The 21,622-nt window shown below is 41.2% G+C and overlaps 1 protein-coding gene across 1 annotated transcript; it reads right to left on the bottom strand.

Moving 5' to 3' along the window:
* Positions 1–766: 766 nt before the first annotated feature.
* ecpas (Ecm29 proteasome adaptor and scaffold) lies at positions 767–21,024 on the bottom strand. Its single transcript, XM_053618840.1, has 49 exons — positions 20,733–21,024; positions 19,853–19,983; positions 18,336–18,452; positions 18,052–18,170; positions 17,340–17,486; positions 16,361–16,529; positions 15,937–16,076; positions 15,773–15,851; positions 15,232–15,351; positions 14,901–14,986; positions 14,658–14,733; positions 14,481–14,530; positions 14,309–14,375; positions 14,041–14,163; positions 13,799–13,902; positions 13,589–13,712; positions 13,358–13,438; positions 12,994–13,216; positions 12,390–12,481; positions 12,166–12,300; positions 11,864–12,014; positions 11,013–11,185; positions 10,585–10,686; positions 10,253–10,376; positions 9,968–10,113; positions 9,804–9,858; positions 9,600–9,714; positions 9,158–9,226; positions 8,930–9,047; positions 8,573–8,740; positions 8,224–8,303; positions 7,999–8,104; positions 7,776–7,823; positions 7,511–7,629; positions 7,271–7,421; positions 6,348–6,413; positions 5,093–5,182; positions 4,885–4,951; positions 4,676–4,767; positions 4,502–4,568; positions 4,192–4,380; positions 3,522–3,733; positions 3,254–3,297; positions 2,944–3,136; positions 2,349–2,493; positions 2,115–2,220; positions 1,758–1,846; positions 1,591–1,662; positions 767–1,417 (listed from the first exon to the last, which is right to left on the bottom strand). Exons 1-49 carry the CDS (start codon positions 20,752–20,754, stop codon positions 1,278–1,280), a joined length of 5,502 nt encoding a protein of 1,833 aa, XP_053474815.1. The 5' UTR covers positions 20,755–21,024; the 3' UTR covers positions 767–1,277.
* Positions 21,025–21,622: the final 598 nt, after the last annotated feature.

Below are 21,622 nucleotides of genomic sequence, written 5' to 3'. Positions count from 1 at the left end.
GAGTTTATTCGGATATTTTTGTGCATATAAACGTAGTCATGGGATGGCATGAAAACCTGAAGAGACCATTAAAAATGATTGTTTTTTTTCTTCTTGCACACAGTGTCAGACATGCAGTTTGGTTTAATGTTGGATTCAGGAAATCATAATGCTCACACACTATTTATGCTAATGAAATTTAAAGAGTTGATTTTATTAAATAAGTAGTCGTCATTTGAATTGAAGCTGTTTTGAATAGAACAATATGGATTGTGCAATCTTATCTGGTCTACGTTGAATAAGCCCGCTCCTAACTTTGCTCGAGCTCAGAGATTTGCTCTCTTAGTAACAAGTCTGACAACAACAACAACAAAAACTCTATGAAGAATGGGAGTGTAAGATTCAGAAAATAACCTTTGTGCACAAATGACGGATTTGTTACACTCCGCAGTGAGGTACTAGTGGCAATGGATTCATACCCACCTACCCCCTCCCTTCCTCTCCCCAATCTGACGAAATATACTCACACTTCGTCTTATTTTTATTTGGGGACAAAAGTTCCCATTGATGATGCTGGATCCAATTGAACGTTCTTCTCTTATGAAAATAGGTGTTTGGCTTCGCCTCCAAAGAGGGTACTGTGTTAACATGCAAACATTGGAAGGCAAGCTTTACAAGATCTGCTTTAAATACACACACACACACGGGCTCTAATTTCACACTTAAACTTTTATAGCATTGTTTCTTTCACTCTGTTTTGCTGCATCATCACTCTAATGGAGGGGACTGTGGGGAGACGGTTTATTTACGGACGTGGAATGAAGAAAGAAAGCAGTAGTCACACAACCCGCCGAGGGACGAGGAGTTCAGTGTAGGTAAACGCTAAAGTGTCAGTTTCATTGGTCTGACACGGTTCAGGCTTTTCTGTTATACTTATGTAGCTGCTGAGAAAACAGAAAATGAATAACGTGCACATCTGGATCATCTAGGACCTGGTTACAACTGCATTCAAAGGAGTAAAAGTTATTGAAAAATGATTGGCACAGATAATGTGGACGCGTCCTGCATGTTCATCTAGGACATCAAGAAGCGACGTGTTTAAGTACAGTCTCACTAAACCAGGAGTGGATACAGTTTTACTGTTCCTCTCGACATATGCTTGTATGGATTTGAAGGATTGTCCACGGTGCCAAATGATGTGATTTTAATGCGTTTGCTTTATGACTGTAGAGATGTGTGTAATAATAATAATAATAATAATAATACTAATAATAATCTTCCTCTGCAAGTAGGTTTGTTTAAGGCAGACCCTGTATTTTTCTCCTCAGTGTTTGGGCCTTGTCTTTCAGTTCAGGACGGATGTCCGTTTCCATCGTCGCGAGAGAACGCTGGAGCTGTTGCCGGCTCTTTTCACACAGGCAGTCCCATTGGTCGCTCCCTACACACAAACGCGATAAACACACACCAATGTATTGAGTGAAAATCGGTTTTCCAGCATGCAATGAGCTGGCTAATAGATTTCATCATGTGTCCACCCCTGATTTATTCATAACTTTTAGCTCTCTTATTATCTCTGCGTGTCTGTTCAAAAAAAAAAAGCAGGACGTCTACCTTCGATCCTTTTCAGGAGTAGCTCCAAAATGGACAAGGCCTCCGTCCTTATAGATGAGTAACTTTTGTTTTCTGGAGAAATAAGGAAGGGGGGGAAAAAAAACCCATTGAAACGTCTCATCTTTCTCATTAAGGCTTATTATTTCAGCATTTAAGAGGTGTATTACCCAGTGGTGATGCGAGTGAAGTGCAGGTTTCTGACAGAAGCTCGGTCAGTACTTGAGAGTTCTGATGGTCCTTTTCCAACAGCAGCAATCTAAACACAAACCGAAGACCATCGTATGGACTTATGGATCACATATAGAGCCATACAAGACGAGAAAAGTTTGTTCAGGCTTTAATAAGTACGTTGCATAGTCAGGTACACATTACTTAAATCCTTACACTCCCAGGCTCTTGAAAGTCCAAAACTCATTGCCATCGAAGTTGTTTAAGCAAAATATTAAAAATAAGCCTCAGTAAAGTAGTTCTGCCAATAAAAGCTGATAAAGTATAGAATATGCTAAATGAAAGCATTTTCTCACCCCTGATAAAAAGCCTTCATGCACTGTAAAGCACCCAGCTGAACTCTCCAGGTGCTCAGTTTCAACCTGTCACACATTAGCCCACACACTTCCGCCTGGTACCGATCTGCAACACACACCAACACACACTTTATTCCTCTACAACGGCTTGAAATCGATTCGAATGGATGTTTCTGTATTTCTATGGTTGTATTGATTTTGAAAACATGTTTTTTAATATGCCTCTCATCTTACTCTGTGTCTCCAGATTCTTGGGCCAAGCTTTTCCCATGACCTCAAACGCACACAGCAAAACTTCGGTTCGCAGCTCTCGTTCCTTCACGTCTTCTTCGTCGTCGTCGTCGCGGCACTTCGGTGAACCGGCGCTCGCAGGTTGATTCTGAGGACCACCAAAAAGAAACTTTGATATTTATTGAAATTTAACAGAAGCGCTGTCCACCACCGAAACAAGAGGCAATGAAAGATACACGTTCAGCTCAGGAAATATTGGCACCCCCCCAAAATAATAATAATAATGCCTTGAAGAGAAGAGTCCACAAAATAGTAAATTAGACCCTAAAGTACTAAATGCAGGGGTGTCAATAATTATAGTGCATATAGTTTTGTTACTCTCTCTCTCTCTCATATATATATATATATATATATATATATATATATATATATATATATATATATATATAAAAATTTTAGTATGCGTTAAGTAACCAGATTTTTTTTTTCCCCATAAACCCCGCCCCTTCCATCTTTTACAATGGGGCCAATAATTCTGGCTCTTACTCTATATTACCTACATATGTTCCCAAAAATCTCAACTCTGTAATTACTTTACCTTCCTAATCATTGGGAACAGAATATCAGCCATTTCTTGAAAGCGGTCCACTTTCGCCGCCTCCAAAATGTTTGCTGCGCTGCGCAGGGCGGCCATTTTGTAAACAAGATTCTCTTTTTTGCATTCCTTAAGCACCGTGTCCAACACTTGACACACGGTTGGCTGACCTACTGCAGGCTTCTGCAGCTCCACACTATATACACACACACACACACACACGATACAATATATCAAGAGTCTTGAGAACATATATTGATGGTCTTTATAACGTGTATGAGAAGAAAGGAGGAGAAATCATTAGTTGAGTAACCTGCACTGTGACACCACGGACCCAACAGCCTTTAACAGCTCCTCCTGAAAGGATAGATAACAATGTTATCATTTCTATATGGGGGAAAAAAAAACCTACTATAAATAAATAAATGTAATAAAATACATGTCTCAATATCTATGAACATCCATATTAAAAAGAACATTTTAAAATCTGAATTTTAAAAAAAACTATACAGTATGCATTCCTGATCTTTAGTTCTATATACTTATATTCAATTCATTTCTAAACGTGTGCGTGCTCTCACCTTCCCTGCCCACGTGCGTCCCGCCAGCGCCTGCAGTAACGCGCTTAGCACCATCCCCAAGTGAGGTGCCACAAGCGAGCCTGTCTGTTGCTTGGCGATGGTTGCCATGGAGGCTCCACCTTGAGCCTTCATCTTCCAGGACTGAGACTGCAAAGCTCTCTGGGTAATGGCTATGAGCTCAGTCATATACAGCCTGATGCCACCAAAACTGCCTACAGCGATCGATAAAGGTGGAGGAAGAGATTGAACAAGGGGTTAGTTCTTCTACTTAAACCTAGGTTTTTTTTTGGGTTCCGGAGGAGCGGTTATTTCAAATGAAGTCCGACACTATGGATGACCTCGCCCTCAAACTTTTGAAAATGCCTTTCAAGCTTAGCGGGAATCATGTCATGGCCATACTGCTTTTGATAATTACTGATGTTCAGGCTCTACATTGTCAAAAGTATAATGAATACTCTAGAGTATGCGAGGAAGAAGAATCAGAAGAGGAATCAGAAGCCTAGAAGTGCTTGGACCCTTGAAAACAAGGGAGGAAATTAAAAGTAAGTAAGTAAGTAAGTAAATAAATAAATCAGCCCAGAGGTTGACACTGACTGTGATGACTCCTATAAGATTCATTCACAAATCCTGTGAATATTTCATTCTTCTCGTTCACCCCATCCCTCTTTACCAGGCACGTGTTCCTGCCAGACCTCGGCCCACAGGTTGGCATCTGTGCTGTCCCCTTGTTCTTCAGGCTGCTGGTGCATGCCTAGGAACGCCAGTGGCAGAGCCACGCCGGCGTGAGCCTTCAACACGTCAGGACTGTACTGACTGATGGCATGGACTGTCAAACAGCACGATGACTTGTACACGGCTTCTGGGGAACAGACAGAGAGAGAAAAGAAAACATAATTAAGCTAAGTCAAAAACTAGACATTGTGATAACATTGTGATACTTTCTCTAAAAAAAAAACAAAAAAAAAACAATTCAATCTTGCCTTCTTTCTCCAGGTACCAGGTGCAAAGTTTCTGCAGAAGTTTCTCCACACTGCTGTCCTTCGCTGTCTGCAGGAAAAGAGGACCACCTTTCATTTCCAAGCATGAAAACTCCACTCATGTATGACTTTGTTTTGATTACCGGAAGGTGAATATTAAAACCTGCGAGTACTCACCCTGACCAAATGGCCGATAGCGAAGGCGAAAGATTTCTGAAGCACGACGCTGCGGTCGTGGATGCCGTTTAGGAGTGCGCTCATTAGTTTACCTGTAAATGTAAATGCCACATACGCCAAAAATAAATCAATATTTAAAAAAAAAATAAAAAGTGAAGGCATGTGTAAATACTTGTTTAGATACAGTGTGTGCATATTACATTAGTTACCCGAGTAAGGCGTGAGGTCTTGAGGACACTGTACTGTCAATGACACAATCACGCTAGCACAGCCACCCTGTAAACCACATAAATATACAACCCGTATGTATATACACACATACATATACATACACAAATATAAATAAAATGTGAGCAAGAGAGTAGAAACACACAGGGGCATGTATACACGTACATTACAACGTGTTTACACATTTACCTTGGTTCCAAGACCGACTCCACTCTTTAGTAAATCACAAAGTTTAGGAACCAGCTCACCTAGCACGGACACATCCAGATGCTGCAAACACTGTAACATACACAAACAAACGTCTTTAACTTAACTTTAACCTAACTTATTAGTGAAGACGACAACACTTTGCCACATGTTGCTAAAGCACTGACACTGAAGACTCCTTTCAAAAGTGCTATTTAAAAAAAAATGTAAAAAAATAATTTAAAAAAAGGTTTATGTGGAGCATCTGCCATACAAGTCCCTGTGTACATGCTGTTACTATAGAAACGATGACATACAGTCCCCTCTGAAAAGTATTGGGACAACAGGGCCGATTCTTTTGTTTTTACTATACTCTGAAGGCATTTGGGTTTCAGCTCAAAAGATGAACATGAGACGACAGATCAGAATTTCAGCTTTCATTTCCTGATTTCCGTCATCAGTTGCTGTTATTTTCCTCGGTCGACCTGGTCCATGTCTGGTTGTTGCGCAAAAATAAATAAATAAATACATTTTACCAATTAAAAAAAAAAAAAAAAATTCAATCGACCTTGCCATTCCAGTCCCTTCAGAGGGGTCTGTACAAGAACGAGTACGTTAATATAAATCATGCCGCTTACTACCAGACGTGCGGTCATAGAAAATGAATCAACACCTTTTGACCAATCGGAATCAAGAATCCAACAGTACTGCGTTATAAATAATTCAATTATCACTCAAACAGACTGGGAAATTGCACAGAGACATCAAACTATTTAAACTAATACATTTTATCCATCCATCCATCTTCTACCGCTTACTCCTTCTTCAGGGTCACGGGGGAACCTGGAGCCTATCCCAGGGAGCATCGGGCACAAGGCGGGGTACACCCTGGACAGGGTGCCAGTCCATCGCAGGGCGCACTCACATACACACTCACACACTATGGGCACTTTAGACACGCCAATCAGCCTACCATGCATGTCTTTGGACTGGGGGAGGAAACCGGAGTACATTTTAGATCATACATAATACAAATAATAATACATGTTTATAACAATAGTCACACAGTCAGTAAGACAAACGTGAAATTTTGGAGCGCTTTGGCCAGGTAATCCCAACCTCATTAGGAAAGCCTCATTAGTAAAGTGCTTTTTAGTTTCCAAAGTGTATCCGGCAAAACTCATTTACCGGCAGCCGTAATGCATGCTTTGGCACCGCGACAGAGCACTAGTCTGGCGCGCGGCTTATGAATTCATACCATGTTAATGGTCTCCATCATAGGTGAGGACTTGGCTGCACTCAGTCTGGCAGTATCCATCGCACTCTGTGAGGAGAGGAGAAGAGTTTCAGATTTCACACTGGGAATAGTTTGCTTCATTTTCACTTGACTGATTTCATGCAAGTCTCTGTTGCGCCGATTACTCATACAAACATACTAGGGATGCACTGATACCGTTTTTTTTTTTTTGTTCCCAGACTCAGTACATGTATTTTGGTACTCATCAATACCGATAAGGAAATGAGTAACCTCCTCAATCACGCATGTCAAAGGACATTCGCTAGCTACATTAGATATTTTGGATTGAGTACGGTTCAGTGCAGCACAGCTTTTCATTTAGAAAAGCAATTCTGGGCAGCTGTGAGTAAAGTACGGTTTTGTTTCCGTCGCATCGGAATCTTTCGCTGCTAATAACCGATAGTGGCTGAGTAAGAGCTGTTATTTTTTTATTTTGCAGCACTGGATGCTGATGCGTGCTGCTAGTAACGAACTCTCGTGCTGATGTTTTAGCAAGTTACTTGTATCGTTTAAGATGAAGTCCCTCCATGAGATCCCGGTCATTTCATGTGTCCATAACATGGCAACATAGCGTCAGATGTTGGTGTCAGAGCATGTTTTATGAGTATGCGTATGGTATCATACCAGTAGAGGTATCGACGCATCTCTAGATATAGAGTAGATATTTTAGACTTGACGCATAAATGAACCTGATAGAAGGCGGATTTTGTCTTGTTGTGTTTTCGCTGTTCAGACTGCATGAAATCTTTCAGATTTTTCCAATCGAATATGGCAACAAAACAAAAATCACTACGAGTTACCTGTTTGAACCTTGCCTTAGTGCTTCGACCCCCCCCCCCCCCAAAACAAGACACTCACGACAGAACAGAATAGCTGCTGCTCACCTTCTCCTGCTCCGTGGCTCTCAGACTGAGGTAGTTGAGCACTTGCGGTTCGAGTACACTCAGTGCCTCTAGCAGAGCCGGAATGAGACGAGGGGCGTGCGGTTTCAGGCAGCTGCCTGCTGCTTTGCTGATCTTCACAAGAGTCTGGATACTAACACATACACACCCACTATCAAAACAAATGTCAACCAAAAACAGATACAAACAATTGTATTTTAAGTTACAGAAACCCTTTCCTACCTGAGCGCGCGCACCTCGGCAACATTGCTGACGATGCCCTTGTCTAGCAGAATCGGCAGGAGCACGCCGACCGTTTTTTTAGCCGACGCACCTGTTGATTCGCACGTTCGCACACATATCTGCAAAACACACACACACGCGCACGTTTTTGCTTAACGGTATCCAAAAATGTTTATATTAATAGTGGTGCCTAATAGTAGTGCTAGTATATGCAAATTATGCAAGCATGTACTGGTGTGGAAAAAAAGGTCACGTGACTTTTTACCTTACTGAGGGTCTTCAGAGTTAAATCTGCTGCTTTTCGGACTGATTCCTGAAGTACACAAAAACACTGGACTGAAGAAGTGGAATAAGACATTTTACTGATGTTATGAAACAAAACATCCTTAATTTAAAGTTAACCAACTGAACACGTACACATACATATACATATATACACACACACAAGCTAATTTCAGGATACAACAACTACGTGTCAGTCTTGATACCTTGATATCATCCAAAACCCGGAAAAGTGTTTCCCAGATCTCGGTGACGTGCTCTATGAAGTCATCAGCATGCCTTCCACGAATCAGATCATTTAACGCCAAGCAGCTATAAAGTAGAGGAAAAAAAAAAATGCCACCTTAAATCTCTACTGAATTAGCATTAAACAAATCGTGTTTATTCATCATCATGATTCTTTTCTTTTGCTATTGCTTGTCGGGCGTCACCTTGACTCCCGAACTCTCCACATGTTGCTGGTCAGGTTGGAAATGACATCCTGCAGTATCTCTTTGAAGTATTTCTCAACCTTAATTAAGGAAAAAAAAAAAAACAACAACACACAAATCTAAATCTTCTCTAGTTTCTTAAATGACAATTTTAATACACTAATAATGACATAATGTAAAAGTATAAATAACTAGCAGGCTGCTAGACATATGATACCAACGTGGTATTATGCTGTATATAATATAATATAATATAATACAGTGGGCTTGTGGTAAAATATCAATATTTATGTATTATAATCGATACATAATGCGAAATGAGCGGTTAACGTGTAGGATAAATCCGTACAATGGTTTTGTCAGTGACGAGGGCGTCCCAGATGCTGGTCATGGCCTGTCGGATGCCCAGGTTGGGATCAAACTGGTACCTGTAGAGACGGGGCACTAACTGGGACATAAATGGAGCAAGCTGCTCTCCAGCTTTAGCTGCAATGATGTTAAACCCAAACGCCGCCCCCTGCAACAAAACAGGAACCATGATGACAAAAATGAGAAACTGTCTCATATCAGTACTACTACAGATAACCTTCAGTGCTATATATGAAGCAAGGATCGAGTGTAGTTCAAATGAAACATCTTAAGAAAGCAAATACAAGTAAATACTTAACATACCTAATCAACGCAGTATCAGATTTGTAAAGCTCACCTTTCTTGAGTTCCACATGGCGTGGTGATTGGCCAGGTTCATGAATTTGTAAACGAGATCTGGTTGGTTCAGGTCACTTGCCAGAGAGCAAAGCTCCTTGTAGGTTGAGAGGCCATGCCTGTCAATCAAGAAAGCTTTAAACTATAGATCTGAACATAATAAGGTTTGAGTGGGGAAAACGATATTAACGATATTCAGTACTAAAATCAGTGAATACAAATCACCTACCCATCAGGTGCTTTACCAAGAGCGTCAGACTGAAAGACCTCAGTGTCCTCAGATAAAGTGTGTCTGACTCTAGACACACACACACACACACACACACACACAAGGTTAAAGTTCCAGTGTTACCTCTGACTGTTACAAAGCTCTTGCGGAAATGTTAAAGAAACAATAACGTATTAGCACATTAATATCAACATGTGATCTGCCTTGCAGCTGAAACTATTATTAGCGCTGCAGTTGACATGCATTTTGTTGACAGGACCTCGATAAAATGTTAGATAAGGCAGCAAATAAGCCTATTTGGTGGCATTTATAACCTTTTTACAACTGTATCAATAATTTATGCATACTCAGTGTACCTGATCTAAAGTAATGCACTAAAAGGGCTCGAAATCATAATCATCGTCATAATAATAATAATAAATGCAAAATGGCAATTAAATACCTTTTTCCAGTCATAAGAGTCTCCACTAGAGTGGACACCAGTTCCTGTTGGTCCTGCTCGCCTCCCAGTTCGTACACTAACCCCAGGCCTTTAGACGCCACGTCCTGACTAAGCTCTACGTACAAACACACGCACATTTCAATGGTTTATCTCAGTTACATAATAAAGTGTGAATCGTTACAGGGAGCATAATTCGTAACTCACCATCTGGGTCAGACAATACGGAAATGAACGCGGTCTGGATCTCCTTTAGATGAGACTACATCAAAGAAAAATAGGCATTAGAGCTATAGTAAAATACTTCAGAAAAATTCATATTGTGCCACGTTTCTATTAGACGGTGTTAGTGTCTGTGCGTGCGGGTTTACCCGAATCTCTTTATGCTGGCTCAGTTTCTTTACGAGCGAGAGGAGCCATACGCAGGCAGCCTGACGCACGTGGGGATTCTGACTCACTATGTACTTAGACAAGATGGCGCTCAACGTCCAGGACAAGACATCATTATTCTTCACATCTGAGACAGACGGAGATGAGTGGTTTATCCTATTAATACACTGCAAGTGTGGCTAAACATCTATACACTCCTCTGTTATAGAGATTAGTATACACTCATACAAAGCTGTTTTCTCTCCCTCACACACACACACACTCACTCTCAGGAGGGCAGTACTGGTCTTCAGTGCAGGTCCAGACATCTCTGGCAGCGCCTGAGCAGGTCCCAACAGAGGCACTCGTTATGGCCTCACCAACAGTAAACTGCAGCTCCACCTGCTTGGCCTGAGAAAGACAAAGTGAGAGAGAGCGAGAGAAAGAAAGATGAGAAAATAAGACACGAATGGTGAAAAAAATGTAAACAAGTTACTGAAATCAGATAAATAAATAAATAACTAAAAGCATGGACGAATATGGTCAGCAATGATTATTTATTATTTTTTTAAATCACTTAAAACGACACTGGCAGTCTTTTAAAGCATGATGACGCTACCTCTACTGAATCCATGAGGCCTTGCAGGAGTTTTTTCTGATGTGGGAATTCGGCATCTCCCACTGGGAGAAATCCCAGCGTCTGGATTACACGTTCTTTCATCTGACCACAGAAACGTACATCATTTATTAATAATCGGTTCAATCAAAAACGACTGCGGTCATAAAGTCCATCTAATTATAAAACACTTAACATGAACAACAATATGAGGCCATCAGATGAACAACTCTGTTGGTTTCATATTATGATGAATCAGCTTGAGAGAGAAACAGCGTGTGTGTGTGTGTGCATGGGGTCCTTGTAGTCGTAATGCAAGATCAAAAGAGCTTATGGCTAACTAATTTAGTGATATGCCCGTGTCACTCCAGCAAATTACCTGCACGGAAAAAGAGGAAAATGTGTACGTCAAAGAAGTTCGTCGATGTTACCTTGCCACTCTCTTTGCCCGATGTTATCCTGGCCAGCAGGTTCTCCACCAGGCCGAGTTTGCTGAATCCGTCTCCCTCGCTCGGTATTAGCAGTTCTCCGTTACGACCGATCTCGCCCAGAGCGGTTACTGCAGCGATTGTCAGCAAGGGAGTGGCACTGTCCAAAAATGATCCTGGTGAGGAAATCATCAGATTTATTTCATATCTGAAAGGCAGAATACGTCAGGTGTCGAACTCAAATTTAACCCTGGGCCACATCAGCAATTCTGCCATAATTAAAGGCTATTCATAATTTTTTTAACACACATTATCATCTATCTGATTGATTAACACCACTAACCTAGGCTCTGGAAGTAGAACCGGATAACAGGAAAATTAATTGCAGAAACTACTCAACTATTACGTATATATGATAACATTTATATAACTGAATAAAGTTGTTGTTTTTAATATACATGTATATCTATATACACTGCCCTTTACTAATATTGGCGGCACCCTTGGTAAATATGAGCAAAGAAGGCTGTGAAAAATTGGCTATTGTTTAACCTTTTGTTAAAAAAATTCACAACAATACTCTGCTCTCATGGATATCAAACAATTGCAAACACAGTTCAATATTATTATTTTTTTTGTGCGTGCAGACCAAATGAAATGCGGCAGTGGGCCGTATTTGGTGGACCTTGAGTTTGACACCTGTCACCTATAATATACATATGTATTTGTGTTAAAAAAAAAAATAATTTACCACTTGTTTATATGACTTTAATGCCACATCATGATGAGCTACTTGAAATGAATTCGCTTAACTATATCAGTGTGACACAGTGCTCCTGTTTCAATGGCCATACCGATGGTTTTGGTGGCTATGGTGATCAAATCCTCGTCATCTTTAGATGTGGCACTTGTCCTCTCAAGCAAAGTCAAGCCATGTCTCCGGCTGATGTACTTGCCCACCATGTATCCTAAAGCCAAAATGGCACCGTGCTGGGATTCAGGACTCTGCGTTTAAAAGAGAACATCTTCAATTAATATTTATTAACGCCAAAAAATTGTCAATACCCCCCCCACCCCGCTAAACAGAAGTAAGTGTGTGTTACGAGACAAGGCACTTTATAGCAAAAATGATACCGAACAAAGTAAAAGTACACACATGAGTGTCTTTCGTGATCTTGATGAGGTTTTGTACAGCGATTTTGAGTTCGTTGCCAGACATGGTGGAGACAACCACCGCATAGAGCTGAGCAGCTAGCTCCCGCATGTCTTCCTTATTGGTGTTCATCATACCCTGACACAATGAGATTAAAACGTCAATCATCTGGATCGATAGATCATCGAGCAGAATTAGTTTATGACGCCGACGAACGAGCCGCTCACTTTTATCCAATCGATTTTGTTGGCAAATCTGGGAGCGAGTTTCTGAGGACAGACAGACACCACCTCTAACAAGCAATACATGACCGGAATACCTGCAGAGAAAATACACACAAACCAATTATATAATCAAACATGGCCAAGTTTCACGATTACTGTACGTATTGTGAAGGAAAACATGCTCGTAATTAGCTTTACACAGCACTGTACAGTCGAGTATTTCCTTGTGGCGGATTTCTGGATAATAAAAAAGCATAAATAAATTACATCCAAACAACATGAGAGATTTTTATTATGGCTACTTTCCTATTTTGGCTTCATGCTGTCTGAGGAACGAGTCTGACAAAGTCAGTCTGCCTAAAGATGTCCAAAACCTGGCTAGTTTTCGGAAGTGCGATTTCCTCTCACAGTGAACGTCACGTTTTGATCAAATTGTTGGATCGTTATGTGCTGAAGCGTTATCAATTCAGTTCGCCATCGATCAGATACCGATTTCCAAAATGTCCGTTATGCTAATCACCAAAAAACCCCAGAAGAGTGCTTACACGCCGTCCTAAACTGTATCGCCGTGGCCGACACCTTTATTTCTGATCGCCGTATTATTTACCTCCGACGGCCGACAGCAGCTGCTGCAGCAGATCCATGTAGACCTGAACTGGATTGGCCTCTTCTCCTTTAGGCATAGAGGAAGAAGGTGGAGCTTCGTTCGCGAGCAAAGACCGAACGTAGCGGCCAACAACAGGAGCGTCGTCCTGCATGTCAATCAAACTCTGCGAAGCAGGTGTGGCTCCGGCACTATGAGCCAAACACATCCTGAGATATAAAACAATCTATAAAAAAAAATAAAAAAATGAAAATGGTAAATGGGGATCTTTTGCACATTACTTATTAATAGACTCATTGGCTGCAAAGTCACGTGGTATTGATTGGTATTGGTAATGGAGCGGTATTGATTTTTTTTTTTCCTTCACCTCTTCAAACGTCGCAGGGTTAAAAGGAAGTGTTGAGGTCCCAACAATGTATTTGGCAGGAGTCTTCATCCTCTCAGCGGCCTAAAACGCATCACCATAAACAGGAGATCAATACACCAAACAACAAAATGGAGTTATTAAGTTATGCAATAACGTAACAAAATGGTGCCACACCACCGTTAATCCCATGTAAAACATTATTCGTCTTTTTTTTATTACAGATGGCCTGACCTTCTCGTGAATGTAGCTGACCATCTCAGCGAAGGAAGGCATGGGCTTGAATTTTTCTCTCTCTGCATTCTTAGATGTGAGAGACCTGAGAGCGCGCCGCGCCTCTCCAGACACCTCCTCACGACTAATAAAGACACAGTCATATTAAAAACATAAAACGCTTTGAAGCAGTAGAAGGCGAAAAATATTCAAGTCATTATATTGGCTTACGGGTCTCCTGCTGCTAGTAGAAGCAGGTATCTGGAAGGAACATGGTCTGGTGCAAACACCATGCAGGCAAACTTCATTGCAACTTGACGCACCTGCACTTCCGGCTGAGGTATAAATGTAAAATAACATCAAATCTTTTATATTGTGTATATATATATATATATATATATATATATATATATATATATATATATATATCAATCGTATAATGTCATCACAGGTCACAAAGTCATGTGCCAAACCTTTCCTATGTATGCAGCCACAAGTGCCTCCATTAGGTTGAGGAGCGCCCCCTGCAGGTTGACATATGCACCCACCATCATAGACAAAGCCTCTTGTATAGCCAGTCGCACATCAGCTTCTTCCTGTTAACACAAAGATAGACAGAATTTAGTTTAAAAACAAACAGTTGCATTGTCTCATTTAAAAAAAAAAAGGGGGGGGGGGACGAAAGGTTTTAGAGTCGTGATAAGTCTCAGCGATATGTTCAAATGAATGAGTCAGACTCACCTTGCACATGGACTCAAAGAACTGCTGGACCAGGGCTATGTCTTTAGTGAAGAGCTGCGGCATTCGGCTATAAGGAAGCGCGTATCGTTAGCACCTCTTTGAAATAAAATTTCTTTAGGATGGATGACTTAAAAAAAATAAAATTAAAAAAAAAAAGAGAATAGTCACTTACTTTGAAAGCTTTCCAACAGCTGAGTAGGCCATACACAGCAATTTAGGATCCTGAAGAGCAAAATGAACATCATTAATTAACTGTATTTATGTTTATGCTTAAAGGGAAAGACTATGAGATCAGTTACAATTCAAGTGGTGAGAATAGTGATAATAATAGAATAGCTATAGTTTCAACCTCCTTGTATTCATTGATCAGCTTGGTAAGGCCGTTTAGCAGCATCAGTCCCAATGGCTTATTAGTATCAGGACACCTGCAGAGAGAAAACTGTTCAGGTTCAAAATGCTGACACTATACAACACTTTGGTGGATGTTGCCATTTTTTGATGCATCAAATAATAGAGATTTTAAAATAATGCCTAGAGAATGTATTGTACATGCTCTGCAGAATATTACATGCTCTACAACAAGAACGCTTACACAACACAGATATGGTGCACAAACTGCAACGTGAGAGACAGGAGTTTATTGTTGGTGTTGGCTCCAAACAGCCCGTCATAGACGACCTAAAACACACAAAGCAATCATTAAGATTAACAAAATCTTCTCAAAGCCCTATCTTCCTTCCTATTTCTCATCATTTATTATAAAGCCTGGTCAAAGCCAAGCCCCCTACACCCGCAAGTTAAAAAAAATAATAATAATCACTCGTGGCATAAAGCTCCCCTTAATTTTTGCTTTTTAATCACCGTCCACTGTTTTTTTAAAACTATTTGTTTTTATTACTTCCGGCACTTTCTCTCTCACTAACCTGGATGTTTGCAGGAAAACACTCAGCAGCGAGTCTGGAGCGAAGCAGATGAGGTAGAATCTTCATCTTGACCCTGGTGCTGACCGGTTCATGCTTCAGTTCCCGCTTCACTGTGGCACCCTTGGGGGACAAAAGAAAAAAGGTCACCACTACTTAACTTTAACAGCTACACACAAAAAAAAAGCCCAGAATATTTAAGCGAGAGGGAAAGAAAAAAATTTAAAAAACGACGTAGTTTGCAAATCAGAACGAGTCCGGGACAAAGTTCTGGGAAAGTATAAATCGAGGTTCGGTTTTTAAAAATAAAAATCCAAACTTTGAACATCCCACATAGCATCATTAAATCCATTAGTGGCATTAGTCACAGAAGCAACCAAGAGGCCATGGGTAAAGCTCTACGTGATGCTACCACCACCATGCTTCGCAGTGAGGATGTCGTTCTCCAGGTCACATGGGGAAAAATGTGTGGCGCTGTACAATCTGAAGTCTAATAGCGTCTTAAAACATCTGCAGAATCCCCCGAATAAAATTATAAACATACCTTTGTTTTGAGTGGAATGTCACCCAAGTAAACCTTGAACATTTTGTTAATGATGAGTGGATTGTTCCAGTCGATAATGCTGCAACACAAAATAGTACACACGTCATCACAGTGAAATATTTTGATGATACAATCGAAATGTATCCTATAACAACACCCCATACCTCTGCTTGCTTTTCAGTTCCAGGTCAGCTGCTGTTGCTACGCTATGCCTGGTGTCGCTAGAGGCAACAACCAGGTGGACGACTGTTTCCACTTCGGGTACCTGCTGCGCTTCGATGAACTTTACAATCCCCAACTTGCACTACAGAAAGAACAGTTACACTAGAGATTAGCTCTGATGTCCGTGTGCACCTTTCCGTAATCCATACATCGGTTTTAACGCTAAAACTGGTGCAACCTCTGATCTTACAGATGTTCTTTGATGCTGCAGCTATGTATACTCATCCCAACAATGGGTAAGTGTCCTTGATCGTTGTTACGTGTTAAATACATTCAAACGGGCATGCTTTGAGAAAATATTTGCATTTACAGTCGTTATCGAATGGAATTTCTTTCCAAAGGTCAGAGTTCAGGGGAAAAATTGACCTGCTCCAGCTGTTCAGGACTCCACTGCGCTTCTCCAATAACCCGTTTAACAGCATACAGGCTCATCCCTGGAGGAAGCTGAGGAAGGCCCTGTCCTGCTCCTGCTGCTGCAGAGCCCCCCTGTGGGGAGGAGGGAGCGGGACGGCTTGCCTGCTCATTCAGCACAAACCTGTTTATAAAAAAAACAAAAATAATAAAAAAAGAGAGAGCAATTTCTTAAGAAAAGACAAATCTGCACCAGAGACATTTTAGCTGACAAAGACCGTTGGTATAGCACTGTTGGTATTCAAATACGTCCTCTGCTATTGTACTAGGAATTAACTTGTTTCTATTATTAAATTGATTCATTACACCTGGGCTCTAAGCTTCTTACCGCCTGTTACAAGATGCCCCATGTGTATTAGTCATCTGACTAATGAATTTTCACCTTGGCATTTCAGATATAGAAGGGGAATAAAACCTACACTGGCTCAAAAACAAGTCCTCTATATATTGTTATGCATTGTTTTGGGTTAATTCAGTTAATTAGGTATTTTTTACCCCCATTCCTGACGAAAACCATCTTATATTAACAGGTAAGCATAGTCTTAGACTTCTTTTAAATAATTAATTTTACTCACCACTTACGAAAATAAAATTAAATAAAAAAAAAAGCAACATTTTTAAAAATAAATTGGCCTAAAACTCCTACTAAAGACTAATATATAGTATCTACCCATGTGATCTACCATTATTCTACTGCAATGATTCATTTTGCTGATACCATACTTAATCTTGCCTCCATATTACCGATTAAGCTCATTTAATGAGTGCTTTAATTAATTTAATTAAGCTCATTTAAATGTCTGGAGGTCCAAACGGAAAAACAAATGCAAGAAATGTTCAATTCATCATTTTTGTCTTTTATCAACAGTTGTTTTTTGTAAATAACCGAACAAACTGAAATACCAAGCATACCCAACCCCACCAACCCACCCACCCATAAGGCATCAGGAGGACGTCGAGCATGAACTCCAGTAGCTGATGAACAGTCTTGGGCTTCTCCGTGAGGACAAAGGGCGACGCTTTAGAAGGCTCCGTCGGATACTTCATGTGGAACAGAGTGGGAATCAGCAAATGCATCAGGCTGGAAACAAGACAGGAAAATCAGTAATATTAGTAATTTACTACAAAGGTTAACCTTTAGCACCTATAAAGGGACTTTTCATGCACAAGATGTGTCCATGTGAAATCAGTAAACTTGCAGCACGGCAGCCAGGGATGTCCTGATTCGGTATCACATATTCATGTCGAAAAGCCATGACAAAGATCTCAGACATGGACACTAGAGATGGCCATAGGTACTTATGACAAAATATAACATCTGTGTGGCCAGGGGATATGGGTTTAAAGCTGAAGCAAATGATATCGGTCTTATAGGTCTGTTTTGGATGGGGTCTCTTTTTTCCAGCTTGTGCTGGGGACTGGACATTCTGAGCGTTACCACTATCGAATTCATCTTTCAATCAGTGAACTTGTCTGTCTGATATCTCTCATAATAATACTTGGTAAAGAATTTTGCTGGTGGAATTTTATCGAAATTTTAAAAAGGTTGGATCATGCAAAAGTTTGATAACAGCAGCTGCTGTGCATTAAAACTAAGGGCAAACTAATTCGTTTGATGTTCCTCGACGACATGAGATCAGACTCACCTGTCTTGCTGAGGCTCTGGTTTGCCCTCCATGGCTGTGAGCAGAGTGGGTGCGAGCTCACACTGTTTGGCCACGTCCAGTCTGGGGTAACCCATCTTTATGTAGATTATCGTAAAATTCTGCAAACACATATACTGCTTAGTGAACGCAGAACTTCTTGAGGAGCAAAACGAAATGGGACTCATGCAACAAAACGACAAAACTTTTGAATCGATCCGTCACAATATTGCAAACTTCACATCTTGTAGAGGAACAAAGTGTAATGTGTGTGAGTGTTTACATACTGTGACAAAAGACATTGCTGCTGGGTCCTGGTATTGCACGAGTAGAGTCTCCACAGGAAGCTGAATCTTAGGACGACTCTTAATCCTTTTATTCAGGTGAACCAGTAGTTCCATAACCTGGACAGAGCGTAATCACGACACTGGTCATAAATCACTTCCAGCCATAATGCGTTTGACCTCAAAAGAGGCAGATTACAGTACATCAGCTTGCTCAACTGCTCAGTGCATGCATGAGTCATTACTATAACAACTAATATGGCTATACGAGCCCAAAAACAGATTTGGTCACGGTTGTGAACGTAATAAGTAAGGAATAAAACATGACTAGACACGCTATGATAGGAAAATAATTTGGTGTGATGCAGCATGGTGAGAAATCGAGAGCCATTAACACCCTGTAAGCACGTCTTGAAGCGTCATATTCCGCTTAAACAAAATCCTGGCGTTTCCCCACTCATAATTAAGACTTTATGGGACGTATCTGGTGCGAGCCTTAACTGGGTTCAGAAACATATTTCACACACAAACAAAACATACTGAACTGCAGAGTTGCCAACATTGTAAGCAAGAAAATCCTAACTGGTACAGAGGGAAAGAAATGATATTTTACCACTAAAACCCTAACACGTGTCAGTTGACAAGTTGGCCCCACCCAGCTGATTTCTACTGCCTCACAAGACCGAATCAACGCTCACCTAGATAGTAAAAGTACCCACTTCTTCCACATCCCCTCAGTGAACTAGTGATGGGAAGTTTGGATCATTTTACCGACTCATTTCATCTTTGAATCTCGTTCGGCAAAATGAACGAATCTTTTTTCGAGTCATTTCAGCAGAATGTAATTAAAATGTTACGTGTTCAATTCCCCAACACATCTAGTACTTAATAAACTATTAAATAAACTACAGGCTAATGCAACCAAGGTGGAATTATGAGATCAAGAAATGGTTAATTAATTAATTGCTTAGCTGGGTCTTCAGGCTATGCAGTTCACCTCACCTCCCGATCCGAGTCGTTCTTTTGCCACGTCTGTTCCTCGGAAACAGAAATGATTCGTTCGCGTCTCAAGTCTTCGGGTTCGAGTCGTTCGTTCCGTTTCCGGTATTGCATGGTGCATTGGCTATGCGCCGGTCACCGGAAGACCGAACGACTCGAACTTGAAGAATCGAGACGTGAACTAATCATTTCTGTTTCCTGTACAGAACCTACGGGGATGTTGGAGCGCATGCCCGGTCAAAAATGAACAAATCACTCTCTGAGACAACTCGTTGTTCCCGAGTCATATTAAAGATCCGATCAAAATAAACGAATCGTTCATAAACGACATCACTACTTTTCACATCTCACCACTACTTTAGCCAAAGCTTTTTTCCCCCCTTCTTCTTCTTCTTCAGGTGTCTCCCATATTGCTGAAGCAAGAACATTGCGCCTACAACTGTAGACGTTTGCACTTCTGGGACGGTCAGTACAAGCGGTTTCGGGTCTGCTGTGTGAAAATTCCCTCGGGGTGGACTCACTTTTTTGCGAACACCCTCCTGAGCACTGGACAGCTTGAGGAGAACAGGTGGCAGAAACTTCGATATGACATCTTGCAACTGTTCGTCAGTGTCAGCATGGCCGAGCCGCAGGAACACGCGCTCCAGCTGATCTAAAGAGGTGGAGAACGAGAAAGAGGAAATAGAAGTAGAGAAATGAGAAGGACGATGACAGAAAGAGGATTTTATACTATGTAGTTACAGTGAACTGGTTTGAATGAGAAAGAAACGCAACAGTTATAAAGTGAATTTGCTGAAAGAGCAGACTGCAGTTATATGTATGACAAATTGCTAATATTGCATTAGTATACAAATACAAATAAACTGGCAAATTAGGGTGTAGCCAGAGCTTAAACAATAATTCCCCTAATAATATAATCACCCAACCCTCATCCACAGTTTAACAGACAAATAAACAAGCAAATTAAAACTAACATAACTAGCTATTGTGCTATTTGTTTAGCATTTTGGCTAGCTAGCAAACTTAAACCAACGCACACAGACTAAGGTTCATTCAAGGCACACTGTTCAGTTATTTCACACGTCACTTCTAAATGACACTGAGCGAAAAGCAAATATGAGACACGAACAAAGCGTTTCGAGCACAGAAGGAAATTCTAACGAACCAAATCAGATAATAAAAAAGACACTTTCATTTTGGACCATGACTGTGCACTGGGCCTTTAGCAAGCACTGAGCTGTCGGCTAGCTCCCCGGTCTACAGCGCAGCTGAAGGAGAATATTCAATGGAAGAATATATATAGTGTTCTTTGCGCTTGATGTGAAAGGCAGTGAGAGAGAAAAAAAATAAATTATGGCCGAAATTTTGATGGAATAAAGACGAAAAGGTAGGCGAACTTACTTAGCTCGTCCTGTGCAGCCATGTTGAAATGACGTCACTGCTGCTGCTAGCGTGCCACTCCCCCGTCTCTCTCTCTCTCTCTCACTCACTCACTCTCTCTCCCCCTGTCTATCTGTCTGTCTCTCTCTCACTCACTCACTCACTATCTCTCCCCCTGTCTATCTGTCTGTCTCTCTCTCACTCACTCACTCACTCACTCTCTCTCCCCCTGTCTATCTGTCTGTCTCTCTCTCACTCACTCACTCACTCACTATCTCTCCCCCGTCTGTCTATCTGTCTGTCTCTCTCTCACTCACTATCTCTCCCCCTGTTTGTCTATCTGTCTGTCTCTCTCTCACTCTCTGACTCACTCACTATCTCTCTCCCTGTCTGTCTCTCTCTCACTCAATCTCTCCCCTGTCTATCTGTCACACTGTCACTCACTCTATCTCTCCCCCTGTCTATCTCTCTCTCTCTCTCACTCACTCACTCTATCTCTCCCCCTGTCTATCTCTCTCTCACTCACTCACTCTATCTCTCCTGCTGTCTATCTCTCTCTCACACTCACTCTATCTCACCCCCTGTCTATCTCTCTCACTCACTCACTTCATCTCTCCTTCTGTCTATCTGTCTCTCTCTCACTCACTCACTCTATCTCTCCCCCTGTCTATCTCTCTCTCTCTCACTCACTCACTCTATCTCTCCCCCTGTCTATCTCTCTCTCACTCACTCACTCTATCTCTCCCTCACACTCACTCTATCTCACCCCCTGTCTATCTCTCTCACTCACTTCATCTCTCCTTCTGTCTATCTGTCTCTCTCTCACTCACTCACTCCATCTCTCCTTCTGTCTATCTGTCTCTCTCTCACTCACTCTCTCTCCCCCTGTCTATCTTTTTCTCTCTGTCTCT

Source organism: Ictalurus furcatus, chromosome 29 (assembly GCF_023375685.1).
Source record: "Ictalurus furcatus strain D&B chromosome 29, Billie_1.0, whole genome shotgun sequence".
NCBI classification, from domain to species: Eukaryota; Metazoa; Chordata; class Actinopteri; order Siluriformes; family Ictaluridae; genus Ictalurus; species Ictalurus furcatus.
This window is presented reverse-complemented; position numbering and strand designations above follow the sequence as displayed.

Bases quoted from the DNA above. Each gene is read 5' to 3' on its own strand.
- ecpas (XM_053618840.1), bottom strand. From the start codon at position 20,754: ATGGCTGCACAGGACGAGCTAA. The intron at 14,734-14,900 runs GTAAGCGTTCTT...TTCTCTCTGCAG, and splicing joins GTGCACCATATCTGTGTTGT to GTGTCCTGATACTAATAAGC. The intron at 3,137-3,253 runs GTTACTCAACTA...GTGTGTATATAG, and splicing joins TCCGTGGTGTCACAGTGCAG to TGTGGAGCTGCAGAAGCCTG.